Here is a 22,153-nt window from a genome sequence, read left to right as displayed (position 1 = left end):
GCTAAATCATTTGAGTGGGGTAAACCAGTAGAAAATTGTACCGATTCTGTATGTATTTTATCACACTTTTTTCTTAATGAAGATTTTTGATTAAACCAACAACTAGTTTGGTTTATAAATTAATCTGAAAGTTTTCAAATTTAATTAATTTAAAAAAAAACAATATTTATGATGATTGAGAAAAAAAGTCAAATCAAAAGCTGCAAAACCAATATTGCCTATTATGGTGTTATACAATCATTAATGCAATTTGAAACAAAAATCTTATTTGAAAATTTAAATAATTGCGTAAGTATGGGGTTTTTTTTAGCGATGTTTTATTAAAAATTGACTCTGGCTGACTAATGTACCGTAAAGAGGAATCAGAAAGGAGAAATTAATCATCGAGGCCGTGTCTGGATTAAAGACCGTTTTAAAAACCCAATTGAAGAACAATGAGTATAATTGTCGGTCGAGAAGAGATGGACAAAAGGCTTTTTGAAGCTCAATTCTACTCAATGTTGGTACGGTGAGCCACACTGGCGCTTTTCCTAGGTGTGTAGGCAGCGAGTAGAACACCAGTAAAGTCGCCAACAATTGGGACTCCCAGGCGGAAGGAGGCTACACCCACTGGATTTAAATTGGTCCAATTCTTTAAGTGACTGATCCCCCCTACGGCTCCTGGCCGACGGATGCGAAAACATAATAATGCCATGCCAGTATGCTGCTGGGGAAAGCAAAAACGCCACGCTATTCCATTAGGTAACTGGAATTTTTCACCAAACAGCAACCGCTTAATTTTGATGGAAATTAATCGTTTGAATGCATGAGATATGACTCACTCAAGATTTATTGACCACAATCAAAACAACACGCATCTCAAATCATAAATTGACAAGTTTTATTTCAACAAGTCACCACTCAATGACCTGAAATAATATAAAGAATGATTTTAACAAATAATTCAATTTCATCATATTTGTATTCACACAAGCTTAGAAACAATAAATAGGATTTTTGTCTTATCTATATACCAAAATGCACACTTCTTAATTAAAATGAACATTATTTTATTTATTACATATAAATTAACCCTTGATGACTTTATAATAATCATATAAGAAACTCCAGAAAAAATTGTTGCAAGAAATACTTACTCATTTTATTAGTGATTGTATGGAGTTAATGATTATTATGCTATATTGTAAAACATTCTACGAATTTAATATAGCACATTTAGATTAAGTTATATATTTATCTATATAAATTAACAAATAATTATATTACAAATTATGGAAAATTTTTCGATGAAGAAAGGTAAAAGGGTTCCGACTAAACAAGAATCTACTGTTGGTAATGACCATTCAAAGAAAAAACCTCATACAAACGAATATAAAATAAACCGTTAACAAACAAAGGAAATAACTGCACAAAACAACGTTCAAACGAACAAACATCAAAACAAATACAGAACACATCGTGAAAATAAATAAATACATACAAACAAACATACAAAACCACATTCCAATAAATAAACCCTCATACAAACTAATATAAAATAAACACTTAACAAACAAACGAAGAAATAACTGCACAAAACTACGTCAAACAAATAGACCTTCATGCAAACGACTAACAAGAAAACAACATATAAACAACAAAACAAAGTAAACAACAACACGCAAAAAAATTCAATAAACAACGTGCAAACAAATAGGCACAAACGAATGTACGTATAGTACGAATATACAAACACACCCTAAAAAAAAAATTAAAAAATGAGCAAAGAAGTGCACAAAACCACATTCAAATAAATAAGCGGTTAAAAAAAAAACAAATAAACACACACACTAACACAGAAAACTGTGCAAACAAATAATAACATATACAACTCAGAAACCACACAAAATAGCTTAAACAAACGAATTAACAAATAAACCCTCTCCAAGCAAATAATGCACAAAACTACATTCAAACAAATAAACAAATAACTTCAATCAGGTAAACACACATACAAACAGAAAACCATGCAAACAAAGTAGAACACACAAAACCACAGTAAAAAATCATTAAACAAAGAAATGAACAAATAAACCCGTTGCAAGCAAAGAAACGAGCAAATAATGCACAAAACCATATTCAAACAAATAAACATTCATTTAAACAGCCTACTTTCAATTAATTAATATTTATGTAAGGTATTTGTTGAAATGAAAAAGTTAGTGTCACGAGCGGGATTCGAACCCACGACCTTCGGCTAAATCGGCACGCCGCTGCTCTACCACTTGACCTATCGTGACTTCGATCCACTCGGACACCAACTTCCCATCTCAACCTACCTTTCGATTCTACTATGCTTTCAATTTAGAGCCACTCCATCACAAACCTTCATATATTTTATTAATTCATAATTTTGCTAATTGTTTAAAATTTATGAAAATTATATCAATGGCAATATTCTAACTTTTTCATTTCAAGTAATATCTGACATAAAGATTAATTAATTGAAAGAAGTTATTTGGTCAATCGGGCCACGAATTGTAATGGGTACACAAAACAACGTTCAAACAAATAAACACTAGCAACTCAAAACACTAGCAGGCATTCGTTTATATAGCATCAACTTAGTGGTTTTATCATTACTTCATCGCTTAGTCAGATGCTAAAAATCAAAATAAATGCGATTAATTAGCATGATAAAATTATGCTTGGCCGCTATAATCGATCAACCGTAACACTTCTAAATAATGGTGCATGTATTTCAATTTTAGCCTAAAATTCGGTTTTGAATAATACTAAGAGGAGAATTGTACAACGGCGTTATTCTTCAGGGATGGAGATCCTTCTTGGTTTGGGGTTTCTTTTCACATCTTCGCTCGTTGCCAAAGGTGACCAGTTCACGGATCCTGTTTTCTCCTGTGCTCGCGTCGAGTCCCATGTATCGATGGACCTCAAGAACGTGAGACAAAAACAATTTATAATGAATTTATTTTATTTTAAATTTGGGCACATTTGTATATTTTTATATTCAAACTCAATTTGTTTTGAGAATAATCCCTCAACGTAAATGTCCTCTAGAATCTTTTTCAAATCTGACGATTTCACAGATTCTTTGAAATATTTCAGTCATTTTCCTTTCTTTTTTTTAAAGGAATATATTGAGGATTAACTGGAAGATATTGTTATCATGTACATATATGTACACGTATGACTTAATCTCAGTCGTTTTTAATAATTAATATTTAATATTCGCCGTATATTCTAGGCCGTTCTTGGCTAAATAATTTTTTTATGTAAAAAAAGTACATAGTTTACAACACTGGGTAAAGGATTTGTTATATAAATAACAATGTTAAACAATAACATTAAATTTTCTTTGCGTTTCTTCTCTTTGAAATTTTCCTGGAGGTATTTATGATCAATCGTTTCTCTTCCATAATCCCAATCTCTGCCAAGGAGGAAAGATGCGTTGATGTGTAACAAGTCATGAACTATGTCACTCTGCTGACGCCAGTTTCGGCTGGAAAACATTTAGCTTATTCGATCAAAAATCGTCTCACTTTTCTAGAAAAAAGAATAGCAGTAATAAAAAAAGACGTTTCTTGTTGCGGTAATTCTTCTTGTATTGAAAAAGCAGGATGTTCTCCGTCCAACTGTTACGTTCTTCGTAATTATAGGCCGAGGGATCATTAAGGCTAATTTAAAAATGTAACTCGACCCCCCGGCCTGTGGTTTCTTAACAGAATCACCTTTTTCTTCCAACAACAAATCCGTTTCAAGAAGTTAATAAAAGTTGTTCATATTCTTTAAATAATTTTGCAGATATATACTTTGATATAAAAGACTAGAAAATTTTAATATCATCAGCTTTATTTAAATAAAAATTTATGCATCTAAATGTTTCATTTTTTAGGTTTATAATATAGATGGCTTTATTACTCCTGGTTTTAATAGAGATAAATTTATTCATAATTACATATAGTGAATATAAAAAATACATTAACTCGACCAAATTACCTGATTTTTTAGTTTATTTTAATTATTTTTAAAATTTCTGATTTATTTGTTGTTTTATGTTAGGACCTAATGGAATCATTAGTACCTACAACCTACAACTAAAAACCACATTCTTTTTTTAACTCTACAAATTTAATCTTAAAATAATAAACTCAGACTTCCGAGTTTAAAGTACATCCTCAGGTTATGAAGCTTGCAGTTGACAGGAAAAAAGTGTCTAAATATAAACGAGTGAGAAACACGTGTACTCGCAGGAAAGAATAAGCTCCAATTGTCCTGATGGTCGCTCAAGGTCCAGAAATTGCTTCTCTGCTTGTCTTCCTTAATTAAAACTATTAAAACGCTTCACGTTTCCCTGGAGGAGGGAATGTTTGAAATTTAAGAGTGGTTATTGTAATTAATCATAAAGGAAGAAAATGTCAAACTTGGCTGGAAGGAAGACAACATTCTTGTCTTATGCCTGTCTTGTCGTTTAAAATTAAAAGTAAAAAGGATCTATATTTTTTTTAATTTGTATTCTTAACCTTTTGTGTATCTTTAATTGACGAGTGTTTTCCTATTTTCAGCGGACATTTGACCCGATCCATACATAAGTCTGGTTTTGAGCTATTATTCCTCAACTCAGAATTCACTCCTTATCCTCCAATGGAATGTGTACTACCGACGCATAGATGTAGCCTTAATTGCCTTAATTACAGAAACCCCTTTACTAGTAGATCCAATTTCCAATTCAGAGACTACACTTACAGGCGTATCATCCTGACAACACTTCGCAGATGGAACTGCCATCCTCATTCGGAAATCTGTAGTACATCGCTTTATTCCTAGTAACTCAACAGAATCCCTAATGTCAACTGTCATAACCCTCATTTCATCCCTCTTTAACCTTACATTGGTAGCTATATATTATCCTCCCAACAAAATAATCGCCCAAGGTCATACTCTCTTCTTTAGAATCCTTGGAACCAATTTTCTAGCAGGAGGCGACTATAAGGCCAAGGACCAAGAATGGGGCTGTCGGGCAACAAATCCTCGCGGAAACGGTCTCCTTAGTACCAACACATCCTCAAACTGCTCTGTCATATCAACTCTCCACCTACTGGCCTACATCAATGTCGAAACTTCCGGAAATGCTTGATATATTTATTTCTTCCTGTTCAATTCAAGCACTCGATGCCCTTTCTTCTGATCACATCTGGACTCTCTACCGCATGCTAATACCTCAAATTATTCAATTAACGACAGAAACATAGAATCTTTTTCTTTCTTACTACTTGATCTACAACTACTTGACGAAAAAATTGACCTAAAAATATCACTGAAAATACAAGATGTAACCATTAATAAATTCATCACAATCATCCAAGAAACTTTGTGGACTCGAAACTACCAATAAAACCCAAATAAACATTTAAATGGACTCATTCTACCGACACACTTTGGACAACTAATAACGCCCAAACGCCTAGCACGCACCAAATGGCAAAAGACAAGGCTACCATTAGACAATCATCACTTCAACCCTTTAAACCGTTACGAGCAATGGAAAGAAGAACAATTCGCAAAATTTGCTGCAAATCTTATTGCTAAGGAGAAATCTATCTGGTCTTGAACCAATCGACTACTGTCCTATAAAATAAATTCTTCCCCTACGACTGTACGACGGAACAACAACAGATTTCGGACGCTGAAAAAGCAAATTTATTTGTTAAATAACTTGATAGTGTCTTCACTCCATACTAGATCAAAGATTAGATCCATACTAGTTTGTCCACTGACAAACTAGATTAAACACACTCAGACCAAATAATATTAATTAATAATTAATATAATTAAACGCAATTTTGGACGAAGCTTTACCCTTATCTTCTCCTCAGAAACATTTCACTCCAAATGAAATCAAAATAGGAATTGATGAATTCAGCCACTGCAATCGAAGATAAGATAACCAATCTGTAAGATCACCAATACATCTCGAACCTTACCCTACACACCGATCACGCCAAATTCCTTTTGTAAAAGAACTCATCCTTTCCCGATACACAAAATTCCAGATCTCCGTAAGTATACCATTAAACCACTTGTCCAACAAATATGCTCCCTACAAAGTCCGCCGGTCAACCCGCCGTCTAAAACGACATTGGCCAAGGGGCCTATTTAATAACAACTAAGTAAAGTTGTCATTGAACGACTTATCTTTCCAGCCTTCACGCCATTTTAATTCTTGTTATTACATATGAATGTATATGTGTATTTGTATACATATAGTATATGATTTTTCAGATTGAAGGTATGTGGTTTGTGTTGGAGACGATACACCACAGCCCGCGCAACTCTACACCCGCCGGCGTCAGCTGGCGTGAAACGTGTCCAGTCCTGCAGTTTCAGGTCGAAGAAAGAGGCGACCCACTGCTGCCTTACAGTCTGAAAATGTGGTGGCAAGAAGGCACCTTCCACGACGAGTATTTATTTAACATCCCCCAACCTTCGAAAGACCCTGGTTTCTGGCTTACGTCGGGATTTCAGAACGGTAATAAAAACTCAACAGCTTGAACAAAAAGAGTGAAAACAGTTTCTTTTTCAGTCATACTCCCGCCCAATACCGTCTACACTCATTTCGCCGGCACTGTGGAGGTCCTGGGAGTGGATGAAAACCACATGGTACTGACTTTCTGCACTCCTGGGACCGTGCTGTACAGCATCGTCCTGTCGAGGACGAAACGCCTCCACAAAGACAAAATTGCCGGTGTCAACAAAATGTTGGAGCGGAGGAGGCTGCCGAAAGTATCCGTCCTCAAGACCTGCAAGGGAGGTGCTCTAACTATCGCCCCAAGCGCAATTCTAATTTTTATGTTCCTCTTATTTATGAACTACTAATTTACCCTTAACCTTGTGAATATTTGGTAATTATTTATTTATGTTTACATTTTCTAAATGTACAAAAATTAATTTTTGATTGTCTTTTCTTTCAACTAACCCATACATGGTTTAACCTATATCCAACTATCCCCGTGAGTTTAAAACTACTAGATCTACTTTGAAAGTTGTTAATACAACAATACAAAATTATAGAAATTTAAATATTTTGTGCACTTCCCCACTAAAAAGCAAAAGTTTTTGTCCTTAGATCGCAATTCAAAAAATCTAAACAAGCCTTTTTCTGGTTTTGCTTTAAGAAGAAAATAATCTGTAATAGTAAGAAAGACAATAATTCCCATTGGGACACATGATCGATTTGTTCTTTACTATTATTTCGCCGAACTACTACTGAACTACTAACTTTAACTTTCACATTGCACATCAAGAGTGTTATGAACAATTATATCAATGGTTTGTAGATAGAGTGTACAATTGTTTGAAAGATCTTAGAAGATTACTTTAAGAGTGAGAAAGGAATAGTACAAATTCACAGACATTCTCGATTGGAAAACTAGAAAACGGTACTATGCGAATGTATAGCGGGACTAGAAATTAGCGAAAAAGAAATATGATTCAAAACGGTTACAAGCAGTAAATAGAACACTTAGGACGAGAAGCTTCCAGGATAGAAGTGAACAGAGAAATGGTCGCAAAAGTGTATAAGAAAATACATTTAAAAAATTAATAAAAATACATTATAAATACAAATACAAAAAAAAAAACTTGGACAGACAAATGAAGCAGAAAGGTTGTAATTAAGAAGACAATTTTCATTGATTAAGAAGGTCAAAGAAATGCGTAGTAATTTTTATAGAAACTACGCAAATGAGGGGATTGTAAATCTAAAAATTTTAAAACACTCAGGCATAAAAATATTAAATACATTTTTAACTTTTGAAATGATAATAGTTATAAAGTATTTACTTCTAATATACAATATATAAATATGTAGAAATTTATTTTATTGGTGATAAACTTTTGCAAGATTATTATTACTAAATCTGTCTTATGCACTGGCGGAAATTTTTCATTTTTTATGGCATTTTCACTCCCTCTTGTCAGTTACTATTTGCATAATATGATTCATTTCGAATGGCCTCTGCGGGAGAATTGAACCTTGTTTTACGCTACGCTTTTGTCTAATGCCAATTGTTTATTAGTTAACTATTACGATATTTATTACCTACATTTTAAGAGTTTTTAACATGAAATTTAAAATGATCTTTTACCTTTCTCAAGATTATCTCTTTGTATAAGTCTAAATGTTTTATGTTTAATTTATTTGATTAAAAATGTAATCTTCATCTCATTACTTACATATATTTTGGTATTATTTGATTAATCAATGGTTGGTTATGAACAATTGTCCTGCAAGTTCCTACGTCCCTGAAACAGTGTGAAATTAGAAATTAGAACATCGCGGTAGAACAAATGTATATTTTTTTATAGATGATAAACAAATAAATCAATAAACAAGCCCATAAACAAACGAACACACACTTGAAAGCATACAAAGAAACAAATATGTTCACAGTTCAACAAACTAACGAATGAAACACACAAACAAATTAAACTTGTATTTAGTGAGTTTTTGAGCTTAAATTTAATTAGGTCTCATAAAGTGTACTAATGTTGTACTGCCATTGATATCATTTTCATAAATTTTAAACAGTTAGCAAAATTATAAATTAATCAAATATATGAATGTTTGTGATGGAGTGTCTCTAATTTGAAAGGATAGTAGAATCGAAAGGTAGGTTGAGATGGGAAGTTGGTGTCCGAGTGGATCGAAGTCACGATAGCTCAAGTGGTAGAGCAGCGGCGTATTTAGCCAAAAATCGTGGGTTCGAATCCCGCTCGTGGCACTGACTTTTTTATCTCATCCAATGCCTTACATAAAGAATAATTAATTGAAAAAAGTTATTTGGTCAATCGGACCACGAAATATAATGAATAGTATAGAATATGCAATTTTCTATTAGTTTACAATAAACTTTAATTGCAATGGATTTTTCTTTTGAAATCTTATTAGTAGCCAACTGTGCAAAGGTGTAAGTCGTTGACATTGCTCCGCCTCAGATAGGCAACCATGCTAAGGTGCAAGTTGGTAACTTTACTGCAGCCTCACTTAGGCAACTATGCTGAAATGTAAGTTTTTATCACCACTTCAGATAAGCTTAATAAGAAATAACTTTCGAACATGATTATTCGTTACTGTAGCATGATAGCATGGTAACATTGCTAATACCTCGGGTAAGCAACTATGTTGAAAGTTGGTAACATTACAACTTCAGGTGACAACTATGGCGAGGTGTAAGTTGGTATCACCATCTTAATTAACATTCGAACATGATTATTGTTACTTTACCATGAATATAGCTAACAAAGGTAGAAATTAGTCAAAATAATATAGATGATCCTGGTCTCCTGGACACGGTTGAGATTCGAAATTTTACCTCAAGGTGTTTATTTTAATCTAATGGTTTTTTATAGTGCCACGGTAAAACAATGAAACTGGAAATTGCAGTTTTTCACATTCGTTACTTTTGGTGCCGACGATATGAAAACATGATCAATAAAATTAAAAAAGCTATAGTTGACAGTACTAAATAAACTCTTGTCAACTACCTATCTATTTTTTTTTTCTTGAATAGTACAAAAAAATCTTCTTTAAGGGAACAACGTCTCGTTGTCAATTTGTAGTTAGTAGACAATAGTATTCGTTCGTGTTGGACTGTCACAGTGCGTAGGAGCGCTTACCCAGAAATGTAAAATAGCTCTCCAAGGAGGATGAAGGCTACACCCACAGGTTCTTGTAAATTGAACCAATTCGCTAATTGACCCAACCCCTCCTTCCGAAGGAGCTAGTGCGAAACATAATCGTTTACCTCAGTATGCTAAAGTGAAAACGTCGAACGGCTCTTCGCGTTAGCGCCTCCAAGATAGCAGGAATTTTCTCTGAAAGCGCGAAGGAAACCTTCGAAGCCCATCAATTGTAAACAGGAAACAAAAAAGGTTGTTATTATTTAATTTTTATAAATATTAACGGATTATTTTATATATATGACCATCTACCAAAATAAAGTACATTTCAGCCTGCCAGCAGTTTCATCCTCCCTCAAATCTTTCTCTCTCACTCTCTCTCTCTCTCTCTCTCTCTCTCTCTCTCTCTCTATCTCGGCCCCTCACTTTCTCTCATTCCCTCTCTCCCTCATTCGCTCTTTACCATGCTCTTTACGCCATCTATCATTCAAATTTTATCTTCTTCATCTCCCTCGTCCCTCTCTTATTTTTTCTCGTTTTGTCTTTCTCATCCCCGTCAATGTTCTCAAAATATTTTTTCCTGAATGTTTTCGCGTCAGTAATAAGAGCGTAAGAAATAACTTCTAATAGTACGAGCAGAGTTGATAATAATTATTTGCAATGAATTAGCCGCTAGGTAATTAAGCTATTTGAATATATTTTAGGGTGAAAATATTCAGGGAAAATTTAAGTACTTTATGCTAAAATTTTAGATCAATCCAAATTATTTGATGAGGGTAAACACTGATTTCTGTTGACACCCGTGTGAGAGACAGTTTATGAGAATGTCATTTTATTTTTGTGATGTATTATCTCCTTACGTCCTTCGTTCGTGCCTCCCGTTAAAAAAGCGACGAAAGCATCAATTCTTGTAAATTAGTCGACTCGTGCATTTCCTGAATGGTGTAAAATGAGTTAATAGTCGGGTCGCCCTTTGCCCTGTAGAAAGACGAGTCTCAATGGTGGGGTTGTCCGCCACCATTCCAAAGAGTTTAGAGACGTCTCTCACCCTGGAACAGCGGGATCTCCATCTGGTGAGTCAATTTTGACTGCGTTCCGTCTTTACAAATTTAATCATTAATTTAATTATATCGTACTATTTATTTTAATTATATTAATTCCAAATTAAAATCGTACGGGTTTGATTTATACAATTTGTTCATCTTCATATCAACATTTGGTAGAACGAGATATCGAAAAAAGTTTCTTTTAATTATACGAATGATGCGTTTATGTTTTAATTCCAAAGTTTACCCACAAAAATTTACATAATTGTCAAACAATATTGTTTATGGAAAAACAACAAAACTATTGGGTTGTCCGGAAAATAATGCAGGATTTTAAGTTTTCATTAAAAAAAATCTATATAAAATATTCTGTTTACGTTTACAGGATTACTCATTTGTATGAATGTCAACACTTATTAATCCTCTTCCAAATGATATTGTTTGTTTACCTCTGTAGCATTCCGCTACTTGGAAATAATTCAGTCATCCTTATAATGTCAAAGCGAGAATTTCGTACGATTTTCTTTTACGAGTTTAAACTCGGCCGAAGCGGAGCCCAAACGGCTAGAAACATTAACCAAGTCTGGGGCGAGGGTTGTGTTAATGAGTGCACTGTGCAAAGGTGGTTTAAAAAATTTCGGGAGGGAGATTTCAGCCTTGAAGATGAAGAAGGTCGTGGAAGGCCTTCCTCTCTTAATGATGATGTTCTGCGATCAGTGGTGGAAGAAAACCCCAAAACAACTGTTCGAGAACTTGCAGAGCAACTCAAAGTCAGTAAAACGACCGTCGCTGACCACCTCAAGGCGATTGGAAAAGTGAAAAAACTCGAAAATTGGGTTCCACACTCATTAAACGATCGCCAAAAAATCAGCGCTTTGATGTTTGTGCATCACTTCTTTGTCGAAACAAAAATGACCCATTTCTGGCCAGAATTGTTACATGTGACGAAAAGTGGATTCTCTACGATAACACTAGACGTTCTGGACAGTGGCTCGACAAAGGAGAAGCTCCAAAGCCCCCAACTCATCAAAAAAAGGTAATGGTTACGGTATGGTGGGCTTCATTTGGTTTAATACACTACAGCTTCTTAAATCCTGGCGAAACCATCAATGCTGAATCATACTGTAACCAAATTAATACCATGCATCAGAAATTGGCAGTAATGAAGCCCTCTTTGGTCAATCGGAAAGGGCCCATTTTGTTGCATGACAACGCTCGACCACATGTGTCACGTGTAACGTCACAAAAATTATTGGAGCTTGGCTATGAAACTTTGCCTCACCCACCCTACTCTCCGGACCTCTCGCCTACTGACTACCATTTTTTTAGACACCTGGACCACTACTTACAACACATAATATTCAAAAATCAAACGGAACTGGAAAATGCATTTATTGACTTTATCAATTCTAAAAATTCTGAATTCTACTCAGACGGAATTAATAAGTTACCAACACGTTGGGAGAAATGTATTGAGAGTATGGGAAATTATTTTGATTAAAGAACATTGCTTTAAAGTAACTAGTTTCTTTTTTTTTGTTTAATACCAAAATCCTGCATTATTTTCCGGACAACCCAATAACACCCTCTGAGAAAGCTCGCGAGCTGACACCGCAAACTATTGTGTCATTAACAGTATTTTTATAACATACATACAACTTAAATGCTAAATTTATACTGAAGAATATATCTACAAGCATCTCACAAAATTATATACCGGATTATTATTATTATTATTATTATTATTAACATGAGCTATATTGAGGGCGTTGGTGGCCGCAACGGTTAAGTTGTTTATACTAAGGTAAAGAACCCAACATACTTACATAATGGTCTTTTTTCATAAACATCGACAACTTGACATGAACTCTGTTGTGTGACCTTTGGGGGGAGGGGGGAAATGAGCTATGCTTAAATTCATAAATATCTTTATCTTGCATATCTTCTTACATTAAAAAATAATATAATCGTCTACGATTTTAAAACAAGTCCTTAGAGTCTGTCTCTTCTCGTTGGTACATGCGATCGAACTCGACTTTATGCTCATTCCAATGTTGTTGTTGTTTTCTATTAATTATATTCAAAATTTTTTATGCACTGATAAATCTATAAAGATTCGAAATGAAGAAAATAAAATTCTATAGCAATAAAGAAAGACAGAATTCGGCGTTTTAATAAGAAATAATAATTTACTGCAGAGGCTTTTTCCTCTTGTTGTTAACTAATTAAGTAATAGACATGGTAAAAAAAAGAGGATCGTTGAAGATCTGATTCTTTATGATATCCTATATTTTTCCTTTATTTTATATAATTTTTTAATCAAGAAAACTTAGGTTATACATTTCGCGCGTTAACAACAAATTATGCACTTTTTTGCCTTACAGCCAAGAGTTGTTTATGGCAATGATTTATAATGATACCCTACAAACATAACTATGCTACTATAATATAATTGTTTCTTTAATTATGAAAATTTTTGGCAAACTTGATACTAAACTAGAGGAATATTTAATATTTGTTTATGTTTCATATTTCAGCGTTTGAATGGCTTTTACTACTCATAGAAAGATATAACATAGGAATAGAATAGAAAGAAGTATATATGTGGCTAAATTAATATTAAGTATATAGACAGATTAGGTAGAAAGAAGGGGGAGAGAGAGAGAGAGAGAGAGAGAGAGAGAGAGAGAGAGAGAGAGAGAGAGAGAGAGAGAGAGAGAGAGAGAGAGAGAGANGAGAGAGAGAGAGAGGGTGGAGAGAGAGAGAGAGGGTGGAGAGAGAGAGAGAGAGAGAGATAAAATGAGAAAGATAGAGAAAAGTGTCCGATCGTTCTTGCTAATGGGTAAATGTAATGGGTAACACCTAGGAGCTGAGAAAACAAATTTTTATATATTTTCTGCTTTCTACTGCTTGTATTCAAGGTTATTGTATATTAGTTGATTTTGATTTATGTCTTAGGATAAAAAAAAGTATGCACAATTGTAATAAATGATATTAGATTAATAAAAAGTTAAAAAACAAAACTTCGCTTCCAGTAAGTTAGGTCAAAAAACATTTCAGTTGAAAAACAAAATCGGATTCTTTTAAGTTCCCTTCAAAGCCGTTAATATTAAATTTTACAGCAAACAAAAACTACACAATAAAAAAATATTTATTTCAGCAATGGAAGCCCTTCTGGGATTTCTGTTCCTGTTTGTGAAACTCCTTGCAGTAAATGGAGAAAGGTGGAACGACTTAACTGGCCGCAGTTCTATGCAGTACTGTTCTTCTTCCGTCGTCCAAACGAGCCTAAATCTACAAGCTGTAAGTAAATTTTTCGTATTTTAGTAAATAATAAACTAATCATTCATAAAACCTCTTTTATTTGACAATTATTTACAACTGGTTGATAATTTTTCTAAAAATTGTCACCCTTTGTGCTTCACTTCAGTGATTGTATTAAGATTGCTAGTCAGGGAAGTTCCAACTTGTTCCAACAATTTTCACTTTTGAAAAACTTTACACATTATTAGTTATTTAATTTATTTATTATAAATTTACAGTCATTTTTAATTTAATATTTTTTTAAATTTATTTATTATTTACAGTATTTTCAAATTGCATTGAATGAGAGTAGATGTACATTATTAATTTTTAGATACAAGGATTGTGGTATGTGGTTCAGACAGTTTATCACAAGCCGAACAACTCCATTCCGGAGGGGTACAGCACACGCGATGTCTGCCCAGAGTTACGCTTGTACCAAAATCAAGACGATCAAAGACACCAGACCCAAGTCATGAGGGCAGAACTGAGAGAAGGCATATTCCAACAATTCTACTTCTTCAGTATTTACGATTCGAGTCAACCAGGAGTCTGGGTGATCGGGAGACAGAGTACAGGTTAGTTGAAAGTCAGCATCTAAAAAAAAAACTAATTTATAAAATGATTATTGTTTCAGACAATGCCCAAATGGACATGTCCGGTACCGTCGAAGTCTTGAAAGCTGTCGGAGATCACATGGTGCTCAAATTTTGCACCACTGGCGTTTCACTTTACAGCTCAGTGCTTTCGAGATCCAAAACAATGTCACAAGCAAGTCTGAAGAGCATTAATAGCATGCTCACGCATTGGAAACTGGAAAAAGTATCTGTTGTCAAAACATGCATTAATGGAGCCTCACCTATTATTCCGAGTGTCATGTTTATAACTTTTCTGGTGATACTGCAAACTAACTGAATAACGATAAGATGTGTTTAATAAGGTGCAATAAATATGTGGAAATTTTGTACTTTATATTTGTATATTACGTATTTAATATCTTTATTACAATATCCTTTTTTTCTTAATAATTATAATGTCACAAAATATTGTCTTACCTGTCTTTATTGTCTAAAACCTTCACTTGTTTTAAATTGTTCAAATAAAGAAAAAATATCCAAAGATATTTGTAATTTGTTTTCGACAACAAAAATCTATAGATTAATAAGAACTAATAATCAATTGGTACAAGAGCCTTTTCGATTCAAGGCTTTAACAATTATGATGTTAAATATTGATAAACAACCAACAAGAATAGTTTTAAAAAAAATAATTGTGTCTTTAATGAAATAACTAAGTAATACTCAATTGACTCACTTATTAAACAATTTTCCAAATTTATAAATGGACAAAAAAAAAGAGAATAAAGAAAAATCAGACTTGTAGACTTCACCAACTTGAAAATTCAATACATATCACCTTAACAGTCTTGAAATTCCGTACATCAAAGCATCTAGGTGTGATGTTTGCGATGGAAACCACATTTAAAACAAAAAAAGAGTGAATAATTATCATCAAATTCCGATTCAATCAGTTTTGCCCGTTGAAAGTAAGCTTTTTCTTTGTCAACAGGCCTTCCAGCCAGTAAGTAATGCTCAATTGACTCTAATAAACAATTTCCCAAATTTATAAATGGACACAAAAAGAGAATAAAGCAAAATCAGACATGTGGACTTCACCAACTAGAAAATTCAATACATATCGCCATAACAGTATTGAAATTCTGTACATCAAAGCATCTAGGTGTGACTTTTGCGTTGGAAAGCATATTTAAAGCAAACAAAAAAAAGAGTGAAGAATTATCATCAAATTCCGGTTCAATCAGTTTTGCCCATTGAAAGTAAGCTTTTTCTTTATCAACAGATATGTGGACTATAGAATCCAGCTCTGGGGCTATGGCAGTAAAACGATCCATACCGAATTGTTCTGAACTAAACTGAATTGGTAGTTGCTGGGTTATTTGCTATTCCATTTATTAATATCAATTTTGTAGGTACAAGTTATCATGCAGCATAAATTGATTACCACCAAATTTGTAGTATTTGTTGGTCTGTCTTCAGATGATTTCACAAACCGCTCATGCTCATACAACAGTGTAGTTCAAATGAAAACATTTCAATTTTATTCTTGTTTTGATGAAAAATAGCCTTTAATCTGTTTTTGTGATTCATACAGTTGATATATAAACAATTAACACTTTTTCCTGACACATTAATTAAATCAGTATATTAAAAAAATTAAATGGACGGAGGAGGAATAAATTAACTGAACATAACATTTTTTTATATATATATAGAATGGATTGAGGTCTGTCTCTTCAACAAAAATAGCGTAATAAAGTATCAATAATCAATATATATACAATTTGTATTATAGGTCAAGATATATAATAATTAAAAAAAAAAAAATCCTCCCAATAAGAAATATTTCTTATCTTATCCATAACTAAAAATATGAGGATCTTTTAAGGGAGAACTGGAGAATTTACAGGTTTTGTAATTTTTTCCCACACCACACATTTGTAATAAATAATCCTATAATAAAATTTATTACAAACAATGTCTTTCAACATTGTAATCCACTTTCAGATTCTTTCAGTAATTTTTTTTTCATAGTTCTGTCTGCTTCTTGAGAACACACGGGCTCATCACTGTTCCACTCGGCTTATCAACAACCATATCACTTGCACCATATCCATCGCCCAATTTGTTAAATGTTCACTATGGAGGTAGGTATAGTGTACGAATCTTGCTATACATTTACAATCTACAAATCACTTAATGTTATATCAAGCATGATAGGTGTTTGAAGGAAGATCATTTTATGATTTGAGCTCGGTCGGGTTTCTACACCCTTAACAATGATCACAGCTTGCGAAGATCGAGCACGAAAACCTAATAACAACAAACATTTTAACAACTGTCTCATCAGAAACGTGATTGATTTGATTTTCAAAAATAAATAAACTTACACTTCCATCAGATGCACTTGCACCTACTTTATCACCCCTAGAGTTCCAACATACTTCAAAAATCCCACCAGTTCCTTTATAGCTATGTACTAATTGCCCACTCTACGGAGAGAGAAAAAAAATCAGTCTTTCAAATATAATTATTCTAGACAAAAAATATCACCTGTGTTGACCAGATATGAACACATTTGTCAAAACTGCCTGAAGCTAAGAATTTTCCATCTGGAGAAAATGCCACGCTGTAGACAGGTTCAGTATGTTTCGTGAGTGTATGAATGCAAGCTCCTCTTTCAACTTCCCAAAGTCTCACAGTAGAATCGAATGAAGCACTGTAACAACATAAATAAATTAAGTATGACAATTATATCAATCCGTTTACACGACTAATTTAAATAATAACCTTGCAAGTATTAAATTCATATTGGGATTTGCAGTCCCAGGACCTGTCGGGCTCCACTTGATAGTATAAATTTCCTTATTATGAGCTTGCAAATCATGCACACACGTATCATACTTCATGGACCATATCTTCAATGTCATGTCGTCAGAACACGAGGCTAGGAGATTCCCCTGAGGATCCCATTTAATAGCGTTGACTTCATTCTATTGAAAAATAATAATAATAATTTTATAAATTAAAATTTGATTTGAAATTATAATTGATTTTAAACAACTTTACCGTATGTCCTTGAAATGATTTTATGGGTTTGTCAGCATTCAGCCTACAAACGTGGATTCTCTGGTCAGTGCTGCATGATGCAAAACTGGTATTCGTCTGCCAGTCTACGTCCAAGGCAGGCGCAGAGTGGAACGAAAACTGTTGCGTACACTGACCACTACCAGCATCCCATATTATCGTTGTCTAAAATATTGTTCAATAACATCAATGAATATTCATTCACTAAATTCAACTTTTTTCTAATAAAAATTACTTTATCAACACCAGCACTTAGAATGTAGTTTCCTCTTTTATTCCACTTGAGAGCAAAAATTGGACCCTTGTGTTGACCTAATGTGCTGGCAAGTCGACCGTCAGTCGTCCAAATTCTGGCGTAACCATCGTAAGACCCTGTTGCTAGAAATCCTCCATCGCACTAAACCAAAAAGTTTTATTGCGAATTATTTCACATGAAATTGTATAAAATTTTATTACATAACGCAATAAACATACATTCCAATCTAAAGATGTTACGTCCTTGTTACTGGGTACTTCTGTTCCACCTTTTTGTATGCAATGTCTTAAAACTAGCTGATTTGGGGAGGTACAGTTGTCCGACATGTCCCATATTCTTGCAGTGCTATCGCCAGAACTGGACAGAAAAAAATTATTAAAACATTAACACTTTTTAAATCGATAAAATGTTTCAATACATACCCTGACGCTAAGAGATCAGTTGTTGGGTTCCAGGCACAGATGAACACCTCGCTCTCGTGCCCTCGTAGCACAGTAGCCTTGCTGGCTGGGATTTCAATGCTAACGTCAACCTCCTTTTTAACCTCGCCCTGAGAGCAGGGTGGAGCCGGGCCTGCAATATTAATAATAATATTAAACCATTCTTAATTATGTAGTTAGTTATAATGTTGTTCTTTACCTTTACCTTCTTCACCATTTGTATCTTGCGGTTCATTTTTAATTACCGGCTTCTGCTGGTTCGCTTGATTTTGCCTTGTGGCAACAATATCAGGCATGACAGCATCAATGAGAGATAGACTCTCAACCAACCGTTGTTCAGAACCATCCTTAAAACAAATAAATATGCATTACAATCCACTTTTTATTTTTATAATTCTATTATGTATTCAATTAAGTTTACAGCACTGAACTATGTATTATTTTCCCGCAGGAGAAACCTACTAATCAAGTTTCTTGATGAACTAGGACTTACCGGTGAGCTTTAAGCATAGAATGGGGGACACAATAGCTCTTAAAGGGCACAGTATTACAGATACACCGACTAATATATCTATCTCTCCATCTATACATTATCCATTTATTATGAATTCAAGAAGAAAAATTTTTTTGCTCAGCCAGTTATCCATGTCCAGGTTTTTTCCTCAAGTTCATAATAAATGAATGTGTATTTTTACTTCCCTTTGGTATATAATTTTTGTATGTTTATACAATAAAGCTATTAAAAATCTACACTTTCTTAATAATGTCAATAATATTACTGTTTTACCATAACTAACTTTATAATAACAGTAGCATACATTAATGCATGTGATAACCTCAGTAATTGAAAAAAATTAAAATCGCACTAAGCGAGGTTTCCTTTTTTTTACAGGCCCATACTACATTCTTTTAGATTTTGTTAATAGTGAACACTTATTGTGAAAAATAAATTTTCATTTAAATACAACTTTTTGTTTTTCTCCTTCCATTTACTTATTTCCGCTGAAAACTATATCTGAGAATGTAATGTCAAATTCTGAACAAAATTGGAATGCAGAATATCAAAAGTAGCAACAGCAATTTGAAGTGAACACTTCGAATTGTGATACACGATGCAAAATAAAACAGGCTGGGGGGGATTCTTAGCAGATGAGACTTTAGGCAGAGAAACACGGTTTAGCATCAAAAAGCTGGGTTTCCACTGCGCAAAGCACAAAACTACTCGCACTAACGTTTTGCGAATCTTGTCTGGCATTTTGAACAACTAGCCGGGACTGCGGAACTTCCGGTGTGAAGATGTTTGGGGGTGAACCGACCGGCTGTCGGTTTTTTTGGTGCGCATCAAAGTGTTGCGTTGTTTGTTTCATTAAACGCACTTGTCCCAACTATGAGAATGATTCACTTATAAGGATGTATCACAGCTACCAATTTTTTTAGGATGGTAAAGATAAAACTCATGAGAACAAGAACAACTGACAGCTCACGTTGTTTCACCTCGTAGAAATGAATAACCCGAGAAAGCATTTCGTGAGAAACAAAACTGTTGCATGAGTTTTGCACAATGGAAACCAAACATAAATTTAGTCTGAAAAAGTGCCTTGACCTTCTGGAAAGCAAAAGTGTATGCAAGAATAAAATAACAGTTGAGCACAATTTCAATTATAGTATTGACATTTATGGGCAAGAGTAACCTGGCCCCAACAGGTTACTAGTGTGGTATATTCATGTAAAAATAAAAAGAATGTAAATCAACAAATAAAATTTCTGCAAAAATAATAAATTTGCAATTAATTATTCATATTTTCATACTTCCCTAGCTAGTAGTTTATATTTTGACAATAATTTTTGTAAGTGTCGGTTGTACCTCGCCTATGCTGATTTCCGCTTCTGTGTACTGGAGACCTTTCTGCAGGATGCTCAAAAGGGCTGCCGGAGGGACCAGGGCGCCGTTTATGTTAGACTGGGCGATGTGTGACTCGATGCCAAACGTGTACGCGGAGTGCTGAAACCCTGCCGAAGTAGAAAAAATTTGAAATGCGTTCGTGTGAGTAATGGAGTTTTTGAAGGAGGAAATAGTGAGAGGATCACTGAAGGGAGACGGGCCACAATGTGTCGGTGAGACAAACGCCCGGGGGGCGGTGTAAACGGACAAACACCACCCGCCTCCTTTTCCTGGACGTTTACCTGATTCCTGCAGATATCTGTACACGAGGAAATTCACTTCGTCACTTGAAAAACTCATCACGCTACAATTTAAAATCCATCAATTCCTCTCGAGAACCAAACACTAACTTAACCTTAACTAGCGGCGAGTTTTGTCGATATTTTCCAAGAACAGTAAAGGAGTCATTGCGGTAAAATCATAAAATCTTGTTTCTGAAATTCATAAACACTTCCGCGATTAAAACGAAATATAACATTTTGCACCCCAGCGAATGCAATTTATTAAAAGCGAGATATCGGCCCTAAAGTCAAAACAAACGATCGCCAAAATGGCCAAATGAATCGCGCCTCCAGGATCGACAAGGGAGCCACACAAAATTGCCTCACGGCATTTTTCACCTGTTTTCATTTATCCGCCCTCCAAAAGAGCAACAACCGTGAATGGAGATTGTGATCAAATATTTATAAAAATTAATAATAACAAAAAACAGTACTAAACATTTCTGACACGTTGCAGCCGCCTTTATTTGAATCCAGAACCGCGTTGATGAAAGGGACGGGGAGAAAACAAATAAAAGAGACCTTCCTAAGTTTCAACCGTCATCTGTCTTTGAAATATTTTCTATTTCTTTAATTAATTAACAAATGAATATATAATTAATTAAGTAGAATAATTATATTATAATGTGTAGATTATAATATACTTATAAAGTATTGTCTGGAGTTCCTCAAGGAAAACTATTCAGCTCTTTACTTTTTAAGATCTTAAGATATGCTTTATGTAATTTGATCATTACCGACAATTTTTTCAATCCTCACTGGGCGGGGCAATGGAAACAACACCGTCAATTGCACTAGCAAAAGCTACATAGAACAATACTATCATCTCAGTTTTAATAAAGCCTGAAGATTAAAATCTGCTTTCAAATTTAAATTAATTGAAATTTGAGAAAATCAGTGGAGACAAACCACTTTCAACAGAAACATAAAAGAGACTGTTAAACCTTGGGAAACATCCATAGAAATGATGAATGGTGGAATGAGTGTTGTTCAATTTTTTAAAAATATTGGGAAACATCCAAACTTCCAGGCTTGATGAGGTCATAGTATGTTGATTACATATAGAGCATACAAATATGGCCCACAAGTACCTCATGGAAAAATACTACCAACTTGCCTTTATGGAGATAAATTAAATGTATGTATTACATCCCTTTTGTCTGAGGTGGGCTCATTGCCCCAAAATCTATAAAGGACACAATTTACGGAATGAACAGAAAAAAATTGATCAGGTCTTCAAAAGTCTAAAAATGAGAAATCTCTAGGTTATACTGGGTTGTCCAGAAAATAATGCAGGTTTATAGTTATAAAATAAAAAAAATTAAATAAAGGATTTTAGGGATAAAAGTGGTGGCGTTAAAGCCTTCCGCACCTTGATCTGAGGAGGTCTTTTGTGCTCCTTTGGGTTTTACAACTCACTGGCCAGCTTCAGGTTGTTGATCAACCTCCAAAACCTTGCCCGTGGCTCCTTAGTGTAAAATGTTACTTGTGACTTTTCTCTCCTATTTGCATAAATCTGCATGTGCATAGATCTTCACATGT

General features: G+C 34.2%; 3 protein-coding genes across 6 annotated transcripts; 2 read left to right on the top strand and 1 right to left on the bottom strand.

Moving 5' to 3' along the window:
* The first annotated feature begins 497 nt into the window (after positions 1 to 497).
* Positions 498 to 6,950, top strand: LOC106669614. Of its 2 annotated transcripts, none has more exons than XM_014399196.2 (4): positions 498 to 741; positions 2,811 to 2,938; positions 6,280 to 6,526; positions 6,581 to 6,950. In XM_014399196.2, exons 1-4 carry the CDS (start codon positions 672 to 674, stop codon positions 6,871 to 6,873), a joined length of 738 nt encoding a protein of 245 aa, XP_014254682.1. In that variant the 5' UTR covers positions 498 to 671; the 3' UTR covers positions 6,874 to 6,950. The 2 variants fall into 2 exon arrangements, with proteins under 2 accessions (XP_014254682.1, XP_014254683.1); XM_014399197.2 differs by having other exon boundaries at positions 501 to 741; positions 2,751 to 2,938.
* Positions 6,951 to 9,799: 2,849 nt separating this feature from the next.
* LOC106669720 lies at positions 9,800 to 15,152 on the top strand. 2 transcript variants are annotated; one of them, XM_014399389.2, is made up of 5 exons: positions 10,488 to 10,588; positions 10,663 to 10,751; positions 13,885 to 14,027; positions 14,362 to 14,605; positions 14,665 to 15,152. In XM_014399389.2, the coding sequence occupies exons 1-5, from the start codon at positions 10,497 to 10,499 to the stop codon at positions 14,940 to 14,942; spliced, it is 846 nt and encodes a 281-aa protein (XP_014254875.2). In that variant the 5' UTR covers positions 10,488 to 10,496; the 3' UTR covers positions 14,943 to 15,152. The 2 variants fall into 2 exon arrangements, with proteins under 2 accessions (XP_024080502.1, XP_014254875.2); XM_024224734.1 differs by lacking the exons at positions 10,488 to 10,588; positions 10,663 to 10,751 and adding an exon at positions 9,800 to 9,930 and having other exon boundaries at positions 14,665 to 15,143.
* Positions 15,153 to 16,296: 1,144 nt separating this feature from the next.
* LOC106669719 (F-box-like/WD repeat-containing protein TBL1XR1-B) lies at positions 16,297 to 21,043 on the bottom strand. 2 transcript variants are annotated; one of them, XM_014399387.2, is made up of 11 exons: positions 20,573 to 21,043; positions 20,253 to 20,398; positions 18,588 to 18,735; positions 18,371 to 18,521; positions 18,167 to 18,305; positions 17,928 to 18,089; positions 17,675 to 17,857; positions 17,396 to 17,598; positions 17,159 to 17,324; positions 16,996 to 17,097; positions 16,297 to 16,918 (listed from the first exon to the last, which is right to left on the bottom strand). In XM_014399387.2, exons 1-11 carry the CDS (start codon positions 20,628 to 20,630, stop codon positions 16,889 to 16,891), a joined length of 1,488 nt encoding a protein of 495 aa, XP_014254873.1. In that variant the 5' UTR covers positions 20,631 to 21,043; the 3' UTR covers positions 16,297 to 16,888. The 2 variants fall into 2 exon arrangements, with proteins under 2 accessions (XP_014254873.1, XP_014254874.1); XM_014399388.2 differs by having other exon boundaries at positions 18,594 to 18,735.
* Positions 21,044 to 22,153: the final 1,110 nt, after the last annotated feature.

The sequence above is a fragment of the Cimex lectularius genome, unplaced genomic scaffold (assembly GCF_000648675.2).
Source record: "Cimex lectularius strain Harlan isolate CLEC.00 unplaced genomic scaffold, Clec_2.1 scaffold8, whole genome shotgun sequence".
Taxonomy (NCBI): domain Eukaryota; kingdom Metazoa; phylum Arthropoda; class Insecta; order Hemiptera; family Cimicidae; genus Cimex; species Cimex lectularius.
The sequence above is the reverse complement of the archived record's forward strand: the minus strand, read 5'-3'. Positions and strand labels throughout refer to the sequence as shown.